The sequence below is a fragment of the Cololabis saira genome, chromosome 3, assembly GCF_033807715.1.
Source record: "Cololabis saira isolate AMF1-May2022 chromosome 3, fColSai1.1, whole genome shotgun sequence".
In the NCBI taxonomy this organism is placed as follows: Eukaryota; Metazoa; Chordata; class Actinopteri; order Beloniformes; family Belonidae; genus Cololabis; species Cololabis saira.
The window spans coordinates 53,864,998-53,878,877 of NC_084589.1; the positions used below are offsets into that span (position 1 = coordinate 53,864,998).

General features: G+C 47.3%; 1 protein-coding gene across 3 annotated transcripts in view; it reads left to right on the top strand.

The window, feature by feature from the left end:
• Nucleotides 1-13,880, top strand: part of myo1eb (myosin IEb) — a 38,996-nt gene that overhangs the window by 22,761 nt on the left and 2,355 nt on the right. For 2 of the 3 annotated variants that reach the window (XM_061717822.1, XM_061717824.1), the window contains 9 exons: nt 539-744; nt 834-978; nt 4,340-4,454; nt 5,040-5,209; nt 5,919-6,064; nt 6,562-6,708; nt 8,344-8,501; nt 12,721-13,051; nt 13,209-13,372. In XM_061717822.1, the coding sequence (XP_061573806.1) occupies nt 539-744; nt 834-978; nt 4,340-4,454; nt 5,040-5,209; nt 5,919-6,064; nt 6,562-6,708; nt 8,344-8,501; nt 12,721-13,051; nt 13,209-13,372 (1,582 nt within the window). The remainder of the gene's footprint in view (nt 1-538; nt 745-833; nt 979-4,339; nt 4,455-5,039; nt 5,210-5,918; nt 6,065-6,561; nt 6,709-8,343; nt 8,502-12,720; nt 13,052-13,208; nt 13,373-13,880) is intronic. The other variant, XM_061717823.1, reaches the window with a different exon arrangement.

A 13,880-nucleotide genomic window follows, 5' to 3' on the forward strand; every position in this document is an offset into this window, starting at 1 on the left:
TGTCTGGTGGGGAGTGAACCGCCTGTGGCACCTTTAACCCCCTCCCCACATTGTTTGAGGAGCAGATCACCTCGTGAACCAGTGTCTTCATATTTCACTCACCATCCCCCCCTTTGACACATGGTCCAATCCGTGTATCAATTTAGCATAGGGAGGGAAAAGACATTTCTCCAGAAACAAGCTAACGTCCTGGTCCAGACCCTGATGAAATGATTTATCTCTCCAGAAACAAGCTAACGTCCTGGTCCAGACTCTGATGAAATGATTTATCTCTCCAGAAACAAGCTAACGTCCTGGTCCAGACCCTGATGAAGTGATTTATCTCTCCAGAAACAAGCTAACGTCCTGGTCCAAACCCTGATGAAGTGATTTATCTCTCCAGAAACAAGCTAACGTCCTGGTCCAGACTCTGATGAAGTGATTTATCTCTCCAGAAACAAGCTAACGTCCTGGTCCAGACTCTGATGAAATGATTTATCTCTCCAGAAACAAGCTAACGTCCTGGTCCAGACTCTGATGAAGTGATTTATCTCTCCAGAAACAAGCTAACGTCCTGGTCCAGACCCTGATGAAGTGCACCCCCCACTACATCCGCTGCATCAAGCCCAACGAGACCAAGCGTCCCCGGGACTGGGAGGAGAGCCGGGTCCAGCACCAGGTGGAGTACCTGGGTCTCCGGGAGAACATCCGGGTCCGGCGGGCCGGATACGCCTACCGGAGAGCCTTCAACAAGTTCCTGCACCGGTGAGACCTGGTCCCTGCTGGAACCAGAACCAGGACCAGGACCTGGACCAGGACCTCCTCAGCTGGACTAACCAACCCTCTGGTTCCAGGTACGCCATCCTGACCCGGGAGACCTGGCCCACCTGGAAGGGGGACGAGCGCCAGGGCGTCCTGCACCTTCTGCAGTCGGTCCACATGGACCAGGACCAGTTCCAGCTGGGCAAGAACAAGGTCTTCATCAAGGCCCCGGAGTCGGTAGGTAGAGCTGACCCGGATCAGAGGCTCCTGGAACCAGATCCTGGACCTGGAACCAGATCCTGGTCCTGGAACCAGATCCTGGTCCTGGAACCAGATCTGGACCTGGAACCTGATCCTCCATCAGAGGTTCCTGGGGGGTCAGATCTGGTCCTGGAACCAGATCTGGTCCTGGAACCTGAACGCAGATAGAACATGTTAATGTTTCCTGTTCCAGCTGTTCCTGCTGGAGGACATGTTTCGTGCGTGCTTTTATTCATGCGTTCCTTCAAGCGTGCATGCGTTTTTTTGTGTGGGTGCGTTTTTTTTGTGCGTTCTTTCATGCATGCATGCGTTTTTTCGTGTGAGTGCGTTTATTTTGTGCGTTCTTTTGTGCGTGCATGCGTTTTTTTGTGTGCGTGCATTTTTTTCGTGCATTCTTTTGTGCGTGCATGCGTTTTTTCGTGTGCGTGTGTTTATTTTGTGCGTTCTTTTTTGTGCGTGCGTGCGTTTTTTCGTGCGTGCGTGCATTTTTTCCGTGCATGCGTTTATTTTGTGCGTTTTTTCGCGTGCGTGCGGTTTTTTCGTGCGTTCTTTTGTGCGTGCATGCATTTTTTCGTGTGAGTGCGTTTATTTTGTGCGTTCTTTTGTGCGTGCGTGCGTTTTTCCATGCGTGCGTTTTTTCATGCGTGTGTGCATTTTTTCTGTGCATGCGTTTATTTTGTGCGTTCTTTTGTGCGTGCAAGCGTTTTCCCGTACGTGTGTTTTTGCGTGCGTTCCTTCATGCGTGCGTGCGTTTTTTCGTCTGCGTGCGTTTTTGCGTGCGTTCCTTCATGCGTGCGTGCATTTTTTTCGTGCGTGCGTTTATTTTGTGCGTTCTTTCATGCGTGCATGCGTTTTTTCATGTGGGTGCGTTTTTTTGTGCGTTCTTTCATGCGTGCATGCGTTTTTTCGTGTCCGTGCATTTTTTTTGTGCGTTCTTTTGTGCGTGCATGCGTTTTTTTGTGTGCGTGCATTTTTTTCGTGCATTCTTTTGTGCGTGCATGCGTTTTTTCGTGTGCGTGTGTTTATTTTGTGCGTTCTTTTGTGCGTGCGTGCGTGCATTTTTTTCGTGCGTGCGTTTATTTTGTGCGTTCTTTTGTGCGTGCATGCGTTTTTTCGCGTGCGTGCGGTTTTTTCGTGCGTTCTTTTGTGCGTGCATGCATTTTTTCGTGTGAGTGCGTTTATTTTGTGCGTTCTTTCGTGCGTGCATGCGTTTTTTCGTGTGCGTGCGTTTTTTGTGCGTTCTTTCGTGCGTGCATGCGTTTTTTCGCGTGCCTGCGGTTTTTTCGTGCGTTCTTTTGTGCGTGCATGCACTTTTTCGTGTGCGTGCGTTTATTTTGTGCGTTCTTTCGTGCGTGCGTGCGTTTTTTCGTGTGCATGCGTTTTTTGTGCGTTCTTTTGTGCGTGCATGCGTTTTTTTGTGTGCGTGCATTTTTTTCGTGCATTCTTTTGTGCGTGCATGCGTTTTTTCGTGTGCGTGTGTTTATTTTGTGCGTTCTTTTGTGCGTGCGTGCGTTTTTTCGTGCGTGCGTGCATTTTTTTCGTGCGTGCGTTTATTTTGTGCGTTCTTTCGTGCGTGCATGCGTTTTTTCGCGTGCGTGCGGTTTTTTCTTGTGTTCTTTTGTGCGTGCATGCATTTTTTCATGTGAGTGCGTTTATTTTGTGCGTTCTTTCGTGCGTGCGTGCCTTTTTTCCCGTACGTGTGTTTTTGCGTGCGTTCCTTCATGCGTGCGTGCGTTTTTTCGTCTGCGTGCGTTTTTGCGTGCGTTCCTTCATGCGTGCGTGCATTTTTTTCGTGCGTGCGTTTATTTTGTGCGTTCTTTCATGCGTGCATGCGTTTTTTCATGTGGGTGCGTTTTTTTTGTGCGTTCTTTCATGCGTGCATGCGTTTTTTCGTGTCCGTGCATTTTTTTTGTGCGTTCTTTTGTGCGTGCATGCGTTTTTTTGTGTGCGTGCATTTTTTTCGTGCATTCTTTTGTGCGTGCATGCGTTTTTTCGTGTGCGTGTGTTTATTTTGTGCGTTCTTTTGTGCGTGCGTGCGTGCATTTTTTTCGTGCGTGCGTTTATTTTGTGCGTTCTTTCATGCGTGCATGCGTTTTTTCGTGTCCGTGCATTTTTTTTGTGCGTTCTTTTGTGCGTGCATGCGTTTTTTTGTGTGCGTGCATTTTTTTCGTGCATTCTTTTGTGCGTGCATGCGTTTTTTCGTGTGCGTGTGTTTATTTTGTGCGTTCTTTTGTGCGTGCGTGCGTGCATTTTTTTCGTGCGTGCGTTTATTTTGTGCGTTCTTTTGTGCGTGCATGCGTTTTTTCGCGTGCGTGCGGTTTTTTCGTGCGTTCTTTTGTGCGTGCATGCATTTTTTCGTGTGAGTGCGTTTATTTTGTGCGTTCTTTCGTGCGTGCATGCGTTTTTTCGTGTGCGTGCGTTTTTTGTGCGTTCTTTCGTGCGTGCATGCGTTTTTTCGCGTGCCTGCGGTTTTTTCGTGCGTTCTTTTGTGCGTGCATGCACTTTTTCGTGTGCGTGCGTTTATTTTGTGCGTTCTTTCGTGCGTGCGTGCGTTTTTTCGTGTGCATGCGTTTTTTGTGCGTTCTTTTGTGCGTGCATGCGTTTTTTTGTGTGCGTGCATTTTTTTCGTGCATTCTTTTGTGCGTGCATGCGTTTTTTCGTGTGCGTGTGTTTATTTTGTGCGTTCTTTTGTGCGTGCGTGCGTTTTTTCGTGCGTGCGTGCATTTTTTTCGTGCGTGCGTTTATTTTGTGCGTTCTTTCGTGCGTGCATGCGTTTTTTCGCGTGCGTGCGGTTTTTTCTTGTGTTCTTTTGTGCGTGCATGCATTTTTTCATGTGAGTGCGTTTATTTTGTGCGTTCTTTCGTGCGTGCGTGCCTTTTTTCATGTGCATGCGTTTTTTGTGCGTTCTTTTCGTGCGTGCATGTGTTTTTTCGCGTGCGTGCGTTTATTTTGTGCGTTCTTTCGTGCGTGCGTGCGTTTTTTTGTGTGCATGCGTTTTTTGTGCGTTCTTTTGTGCGTGCAAGCGTTTTCCCGTACGTGCGTTTTTTTTGTGCGTTCTTTTGTGCGTGCGTGCATTTTTTCGTATCGTCTTTCTTGCTGTTCCAGCTTTTCCTGCTGGAGGAGTTTTTTTCTAGTTCAGATTTGTTGCAGATTTATGTTAATGTTTTCTAGAACATGTTAATGTTTCCTGCAGCTGTTCCTGCTGGAGGAGATGTTTTCTAGTTCAGATTTGTTGCAGATTTATGTTAATGTTTTCTAGAACATGTTAATGTTTCCTGTTCCTGCTGGAGGAGATGTTTTCTAGATGTTTTCTAGAACATGTTAATGTTTCCTGCAGCTGTTCCTGCTGGAGGAGATGCGGGAGAGGAAGTACAACGGTTACGCCCGGCTCATCCAGAAGGCTTGGCGCAAACACATCGCCGTCCGCAAATACGTCAAGATGAGGGAGGAAGGTGAGGCGCAGCCGCTAACCCGGTCCTTGCCGTCTGAGGTCGTCTGACTCGTCAGCGTTTGTGTCTTTAGCCTCCGACGTCCTGCTGAACCGGAAGCAGCGTTTGTTTCCAGAGTTAGGAACAGTTCTATAAAGGTTTTTGGAACAGTTCTATAAAGGTTTTTGGAACAGTTCTATAAAGGTTTTTGGAACAGTTCTTGTAAAGGTTTTTGGAACAGTTCTTGTAAAGGTTTTTGGAACAGTTCTTGTAAAGGTTTTTGGAACAGTTCTTCTAAAGGTTCTTGTCTCCAGCGTCTGACGTCCTGCTGAACCAGAAGCAGCGTTTGTTTCTGGAGTTAGAACTAAAGATTTTACTCGTTTGTGTCTGGAGTTAGGAACAGTTCTTCTAAAGGTTTTTGTTTGAGTTAGGAACAGTTCTTATGAAGGTTTTTGTTATTAGCCTCCGACGTCCTGCTGAACCAGAAGCAGCGTTTGTTTCCAGAGTTAGGAACAGTTCTATAAAGGTTTTTGGAACAGTTCTATAAAGGTTTTTGGAACAGTTCTATAAAGGTTTTTGGAACAGTTCTATAAAGGTTCTTGTTCTTAGCGTCGGACGTCCTGCTGAACCAGAAGCAGCGCCGCAGGAACAGCATCAACAGGAACTTCGTGGGCGACTACATCGGCACCGACAACCACCCCGAGATCCGGCAGTTCGTCGGCCGACGGGAGAGAATCGACTTCGCCGACGTCGTCGTCAAGTTCAACCGACGCTTCAAGGTAAAGACGGGAAACCTGAGGGTTCTGGGGTCCAGAGAAGAACCTGCACAGCAGGAACCGGGTCTCAGGTTCTGCTCTCTCCACAGACCACCGTTGAGGAATTTATCAAAATCAGTTCATAAGTCCGCTCGTGGTATAGTGAGTTTTTATTCAGCCGGCGGTGAGCAGGACCAGCACAGATCAGGTCTGAGTTGGTGTGCCAACCCAGAGAGACAGGGTTTTTATACAAGAAGTTCAATCAACAAAAGGTAGGAATAAACAAGCCAAGTGAGAGACAAAAAGTAATTTACAGTCAGGTGTGATCTTTCAGTTTGGGACTACCCCCTGAGGAGTCAGGAAGTCCATGATATGGCATCTCCGTGGATCAACTCCTCGTCTCTGCAGGAGCTGGAAGTCAAAGCCACTTCCAGGGTCCCTGTCTCAGCAGGGATTCAGGACGCCGGGGGTTGCAGGGGTATGAGGCTGGGGCAACCTGCGCGGCGTCGTTCCCCTGCAGGGGTTTCAGGAAACTGGAACTTGCATGACAATGCGTCTCGACACCACCAAGCAGGACCTGGTCCTCACCCCCCGGTTCTGACCCGGTTCTGACCCGGTTCTGACCCGGTTCTCTCTCCACAGACCACCAAGCAGGACCTGGTCCTCACCCCCCGGTTCTGACCCGGTTCTGACCCGGTTCTGACCCGGTTCTGACCCGGTTCTCTCTCCACAGACCACCAAGCAGGACCTGGTCCTCACCCCCCGGTTCCTGTACCTGATTGGTCGGGAGAAGGTGAAGACGGGCCCGGATAAGGGACAGATCCGGGAGGTTCTGAAGAGGAAGATCGAGGTCGACAAGGTCCAGTCCGTCTCCCTGAGGTAGGAACCAGAACCAGAACCATGAGAACTGAACCAGAACCAGAACCATGAGAACTGAACCAGAATCAGAACCTGAACCAGAACCAGAACTAGAACTGTCATCTGCATAGAGTCTTAGGGAATAAAGTTCTGTCATCAAGAAGCTTCACAGTTTTTACTCGCTGAATTGTTTCTATCGATTTGCATGTTCATGTGGTGAGGACGTCTCTTGGACGTCTCTTGGACGTCTCTTGGACGTCTCTTGGACGTCTCTTGGACGTCTCCTGGGAGGTGTTTCAGACATGTCCAACCAGGAGGTGTCTCTGAGGCCGACCCGGGACCCTCTGGTCTGGAGACGCCTCAGGTTCCTCCTCAGATCTGGAGGAGAACGGAGGAACCTCTCTGCTCCCCAACAACCACAACCCTAACCGTTGTCCTTGTCCTCGTGTCCGTCTTTAGCACCAGGGTGGATGTTTGACGGACAGATGTCTCTAACTTGTCCTCGTGTCCGTCTCTAGCACCATGCAGGACGACATCTTCATCGTCCACGAGGAAGAGTACGACAGCGTCCTCCAGAGCGTCTTCAAGACGGAGTTCCTGAGTCTCCTGGTGAAACGATACCAGGAGAAGACGGACAGGAAGCTGCCGCTCAAGTTCAACAACCTGTGAGTTCCACCGGTCCTCCTGTATACGTGTCCATCTGTCCACACCTTTCCACATCTGTCCATCTGTCCACATCTTTCCATCTGTCCACATCTTTCCATCTGTCCACATCTTTCCACATCTGTCCACATCCGTCTCAGTCCTGTCTCCAAAACCTCCCCCATGTCAAACTGACGTAGACCCTGTAGGTCCTCAGTTGTCGTCCAGGTCAGGTTTTTCATGTTTTTAAGGACTCTCATATCCCCATATCCCCTGCAGCCTGGAGTTTGCATTTTTTCGTGCGTTCTTTGGTGCGTGCATGCGTTTTTTCGTACGTTTTTTCGTGCATGCCTGCGACCTTTCGTGCGTGCGTGCATTTTTCCGTGCGTGCATGCGTTCTTTCGTGCGATCTTTCGTGCGTGCATTTTTTCGTGCGTGCGTGCGTTCTTTTGTGCGTGCGTTTTTTCGTGCGTGCGTGCATTCTTTCGTGCGTGCGTTTTTTTTCGTGCGTGTGTGCGTTCTTTCGTGCATGCGTTAATTTTTGTCATTTGTTTTTTCGTGCGTGCGTGCGATCTTTCGTGCGTGCATTTTTTCGTGCGTGCGTGCGTTCTTTTGTGCGTGCGTTTTTTCGTGCGTGCGTGCATTCTTTCGTGCGTGCGTTTTTTTTCGTGCGTGTGTGCGTTCTTTCGTGCATGCGTTAATTTTTGTCATTTGTTTTTTCGTGCGTGCGTGCGTTTTTTTGTGCATGCATGCGTTTTTTTGTGCGTGCATTCTTTCGTGCGTGCGTTTTTTCGTGCGTGCGTGCATTCTTTCGTGCGTGCGTTTTTTTTCGTGCGTGTGTGCGTTCTTTCGTGCATGCGTTAATTTTTGTCATTTGTTTTTTCGTGCGTGCGTGCGTTTTTTCGTGCATGCATGCGTTTTTTTTGTGCGTGCGTGCATTCTTTCGTGCGTGCGTTTTTTCGTGCGTGTGTGCGTTTTTTCATGCGTGCGTGTTCTTTTGTGCGTGCGTTTTTTTTGTGGGTTCTTTCGTGCGTGCGTTCATTTTTTTCGTTTGTGCGTGCATGCTTTTTTTTTGTGCGTGCGTGCATTCCTTCGTGTGTGCGTTTTTTCGTGCGTGCGTGCGTTTTGTTTCGTGCGTGTGTGAGTTCTTTTGTGCATGGGTTTTTTTCATGCGTGCGTGCGTGCGTTCTTTGGTGCGTGCGTTTTTTTGTGCGTTCTTTCATGCGTGCGTCCGTTTTTCCGTGCGTGCGTTCTTTCGTTCGTGCGTGCATTTTTTTTCGTGTGTTCTTTCATGCGTGTGTGCGTTTTTTTGTGCGTGCATGCGTTTTTTTCGTGTGTCCTTTCGTGCGTGCGTGCGTTTTTTCGTGCGTTCTTTCGTACGTGCTTTTTTGTGCGTGCGTGCGTTCTTTCGTGCGTGCGTTTTTTAGTGCGTTCTCTCATGCGTGCGTACGTTTTTTCGTGCGTGCGTGCGTTTTTCCGTGCATGCGTGCGTTTTTTTCGTGCGTTCTTTCATGCGTGCGTTTTTCCGTGCGTGCGTGCGTTCTTCCGTGCGTGAATGCGTTTTTTCCGTGTGTTTTTTCGTGCATGCGTTTTTTTCATGCGTTCTTTCATGTGTTTTTAAGGTTTTTAAGGTTTTTAAATGTCCCCTGTCCCTCCAGACTTGAGTTTAAGGTGAAGAAGGGCGGCTGGGGGCCCTTCAGCTCCGCCGGGTCCAGGCAGATCCAGTTCCACGCGGGTCAGGGCGACGAGGCGGTCCATAAGCCCAGCGGGAAAGTCCTGCAGGTTTCTATCGGACCAGGTCTGCCCAAGAACTCCAGTAAGTTATTATTATTATTATTATTATTATTATTATTATTATTATTATTATTATTATTATTATTATTATTATTATTAGGGCCCTAGCCCTATTGTATCTGTAGGAATTGTTCTTGTTCTCGTTTTTATTTTCCTCGTTTTTCTTCCGACTAAATGAGGGTCTTTTTCCCCCTAAACGTTCCCCAAAAGTCACCAAATGTTTCACCAAGCCAGGCCTGGTGATAAATGTGATATTTAATGGTTTGCATTAATGGTCGTGGCCTAACGGCTCAACAGCGCCCCCTAGAAAACTTTGTTCCTCAAGCCCCACAATACGGTTTGACATACATGCACGAAAATCACTACACACCTGTATCATGTCACAACTCAAAGAAAAGTCTCTTGGAGCCATGGCCGAAACCCAACAGGAAGTCGGCCATTTTGAACATTTTGAATTAATCGTGTAATTTTCGCGCACTTTATGCCATTCCTTCGACAGTTAATACGGCCCGAACCGTAACGTGCATCCAGGTGTGTTATACATCAAAATGTGCGTCTCCATCCTGCGACACCACGCATTACTTTTCTCAGTCAAAAGTGTTACCGTGGCGACGCTAGACATAATAATTATTAGGGCCCGAGCACCTTCAGTGCGAAGGCCCTATTGTATCTGTAGGAATTTTTCTTTCTTTCTTTCTTTCTTTCTTTCTTTCTTTCTTTCTTTCTTTCTTTCTTTCTTTCTTTCTTTCTTTCTTTCTTTCTTTTTTCTTCTGACGAAAGGAGGGCCTTTTTGCCCCCCTAAACGTGCCCAAAAAGTCACCAAATTTTGCATGCAAGTCAGGCCTGGCGAAAAATTTGATATTTAATGGTTTGCATTAATGGGCGTGGTAAAATGGCTCAACAGCGCCCCCTTGAAAACTTTGTGCCTCAAGCCCCAGAATGCGGTATGTCGTACACGCACGAAAATCGGTACACACCTGTATCATGGCGCAACTGAAAGAAAAGTCTCTTGGCGTCATGCCCAAAACCGAACAGGAAGTCGGCCATTTTGAATTAGTTGTGTCATTTTGGCGAAATTTATGCCATTCCTTCGAAAGTTAATTCAGCCCGAACCGTAACGTGCACCCAGGTGTGTTATACATCAAAATGTGCGTCTCCATCCTGCGACTACACGCATTACTTTTCTCTTTCAAAAGCGTTACCGTGGCGACGCTAGACGCCAAAAAGCGCGGCCACCCTTCATCTGGTTGGTTCAGACAGAAAAAACTTTGCGCCTCAAGCCCCATAATACGGTTTGACGTACATGAACGAAAATTGGTACACTCCTGTATCATGTCGCAACTAAAAGAAAAGTCTCTTGGCGCCATGGCCGAAACCGAACAGGAAGTCGGCCATTTTGAACATTCTGAATTAATTGCGTAATTTTGGAGCAATATATGCCATTCCTTCGAGAGTTAATTCAGCCCGAACCGTATCGTGAACCCAGATGTGTTATACATCAAAATGTGCGTCTCCATCCTGCGACTGCACGCATTACTTTTCTCTTTCAAAAGTGTTACCGTGGCGACGCTAGACGCCAACAAGCGGACCCCCCCTTCATCTGATTGGTCCATATTTGATAGTTCCCCAAAAGGCACCAAATTTGGCACGCAAGCCAGGCCTGGCGATAAATTTGATCTTTCATGGTTTGCATTAATGGGCGTGGCAAAATGGCTCAACAGCGCCCCCCGGAAAACTTTGTGCCTCAAGCCCCACAATACGGTATGTTGTACACGCACGAAAATCGGTACACACCTGTATCATGGCGCAACTGAAAGAAAAGTCTCTTGGCGTCATGCCCGAAACCGAACAGGAAGTCGGCCATTTTGAATTAGTTGTGTCATTTTGGCGAAATTTATGCCATTCCTTCGGCAGTTAATTCAGCCCGAACCGTAACGTGCACCCAGGTGTGTTATACATCAAAATGTGCGTCTACATCCTGCGACACCACGCATTACTTTTCTCTCTCAAAAGTATTACCGTGGCGACGCTAGACGCCAAAAGGCGCGCCCCCCCTTCATGTGATTGGTCCATATTTGATAGTTCTCCAAAAGTCACCAAATTTTGCATGCAAGCCAGACTTGGCGATAAATTTGATATTTCATGGTTTGCATTAATGGGCGTGGCCTAACGGCTCAACAGCGCCCCCTAGAATACTTTTATCTGCCATAACTTTTGAATGGTTTGACATAGAGAGTCGTGGGTGGTGTCATCAGATTCTTTATGGAGTCCTTGACCTTCATTGGCCTGAATTAGCCCCGCCCTTTCTTCTGATTGGTTGTCCCTTTTTTCTGCTATAACCTTTGAATGGTTTGACATAGGAAGTTGTGGGTGGTGTCATTTCTGATATGCTTATGGGGGGCGGTGGACGTGAGTGCGAGGGCCCGTTCATCGCTGCTTGCAGCTTTAATTATTATTATTATTGAGTATTGAAAGGTGATACGTGGTAGATTCCGGTAGAATATCGTTGTAGACGAAGCCACTACAACCATCACTGTGTTGTGTTGGTGTTTGAGTGAAGGTTGGAGGAAGCCTGTTGGATATTGTTGAAGCTAGTTAGCTAGGAAGTCCAGGCAGCATCCAGGGAGGGACTGGACGTAGGGCTGGGTGATATGGACCAAAAGTCATATCTGGATATTTTCTATCTGAATGTTGATACTCGATATATATCAATATTTTTTCTGTGCCATAATTGGGGTTTCCCCCAAAGCATTATAGCTTAGCATCTCTGTTAGCATCTCCGTTAGCATCTCTGTTAGCATCTCTGTCAGCATCTCTGTTAGCATCTCTGTTAGCATCTCTGTTAGCATCTCTGTTAGCTTCATTTTTTTCTGAGGCAAACCCTTAAAAAACAGTCAGTTTTAATACAAAGCCTCGTGCCAAATGTCACACAGGTTCCTTTATTAACAGAGGTCTGCACAATATCAACATGTATAAAACAAATGAAATAAAAATAAACTGCCTGCATATATAGAATAAAAATGCTTCTTGAATAAAATAAAACAAATATCCCTTTCCTGCATAACAATTAAATTAAAATACACTGTAATTAATACAATGTAGACAGTAACAGGCAGAATTTTCCACTGAGGTTGACAGTTGTGCAAATAACAAAACATTTGTGCAAATCTCAAATAAAACATTCAAGTCAATTTGTCACAAAATAAGCTATATCAAAATCATTAAAAAAAAATATTTTTTTTTTTAATAATCGATATAAACGATATCGTCTCGTACCATATCGCGTTTGAAAATATATCGATATATATTAAAATCTCGATATATCGCCCAGCCCTAACGGGACGTGGACAAGACGGTATCGTCGGCGTACAGAATGACTGTGTGAACCGCCTGCAGAGGAAGCAACGTTGTTTATGTAGGTTTTAAACAGGTTGGACCTGGAATGGACCTAGATCTGGTCCAAACACACCTGACCTGTTTCGACGGCAAACTACCGACTTCGTTAGAGCCGTTTTTTTTTTATTGTATTTTTATATTTTCAAACACAAAAAGAGGGGTATACCTTAGATACATAGAACACAAAACCCCCACAACTCAACTTCCAAAAAAAAAAAAAGTCAAAGTCCATACGTACCAAAACATATTTCATAGTGCTATAATCATGCCAAATATACTAACCAAAAATTCTACTCACTGCACTAATTGAGAATACCAGATAGTACTAACATATCTGTTCTATCAATGACTCTGAAATAATAATTAAATAGTTAAATAATATTCCTACCCTCCTTAATGATGAAGGGGACTTATCAAAAAAAAAAAAGGTAGGAAACACTTAATGTCATTACTTTCTTATCCTAAGTTGGGGCTTGTCCGTTAAAGAACCAAAATGATATCCAAACATAAACCCTCAAAACACAACAAAAACAAAACCAAAAACCTAACAAAACAAACAGACATAAATGGTGGGAAAACCCACTTAAAACAAACATGACAACAAAACTAAACAAACCATTACACTCAGGTCTTATCATTGTCACTATGCCTTACATTGACCTACGGAATTCTTAAAATCAAATTCTGTATGAGATTGCCATATTTTTAGAAAGTCTGAGGATCTGCCTTTACTCTCGTAGTAAATATGAAGTGTACGGAGCTTGAGAGTTCGTTCCACCGGTGGACTAATACTGGGGGTTTAGAGCCGTTTTAAACTAAGACACTTCCTGTCTGTGTTTGTGCAGGACCGACCCGGAGGGACAACCGGAAGAGCCGCTACATGGGCGGCCAGGCCCCGTCCTCGGACCAGAACCGCTCAGGACCCGGGTCCAGAGGGGGCGGGGCTCGGCCCGGAGGGGGCGGGGCTCCCCAGGGCTCCTCCTCCAGAGGGGGCGGGGCCAGAGGCTCCTCCTCCAGAGGGGGCGGGGCCAGAGGCTCCGTCCTCAGGCAGCAGTCGTCCATGGACCAGCCCACGCTGCCCCGCCACCACAACCACAACCAGAACCAGAACCGGTCCCAGCGGCCCCCCCAGCAGGACATGGGCTTCATGGACGTCCCGGACCACGGAGCCGCCGGGTGAGACGCCCTGACCCAGTACCAGTACCGGTCCGGTACCACCAGTACCGGTCCAGTAATGACCTGATGGAACCAGTACCGGTTCCCGGTCTAACGGTTCCCGGTCCGGTTGAACAGCCTCACGTTGACCTTTAACCCCGTTCCTCCTCTTCCTCAGGCTCCACCGGCGCCGGTCCAAGGAAAGTAAACCGGTTCCGGGGGCGGGTCGGCCCAAACCGCGGCCCCGGTCCCCCCAGTGCCGGGCCCTGTACGCCTACGACGCCCAGGACACGGACGAGCTGAGCTTCAACACCGACGACGTCATCGACATCATCACTGAAGGTAGAACTGGTCCGGACCGATCGTGGGGGCGGGTGCACCTGCCCGCGTCGGCGGCCGGGGCGGCTCTGTCTCTCCGGGCAGGCTGGCCCCCTGCCGGGTGGGGGTCGTTGGCCTGGAGGGTGAGGGCCTCCTGGCCACGTGTCCGGCCCGGACCGGGTGGCCGGGGATTGCCCTAACCCTAACCCTAACCTGATTATAAGACGACCTCCTCTATTGTTTGAAAAAAACTTTTTCAACACCAAATTTTTATACAGAAAATAATGACGGAACATCTGAAACAAATGATTATAACAATATACTGGAGAGAAAAAGCCTGTTATTTTGCCTCATTCAAACCATCGTCCCAGTTTCTTAGAGACAAGTGGAAGAGAAAGTGGAGCTGAGAAAACGTCAACATAAAGACCTTAAATTCGGATCATTAGTCTGTGATAATTGTTGGAAACGCAGGATAGAAAAAGGAGCCTCGTTGTTTCGTTTGTGCATCAGGCTACAACAAAGAAAAACTAGT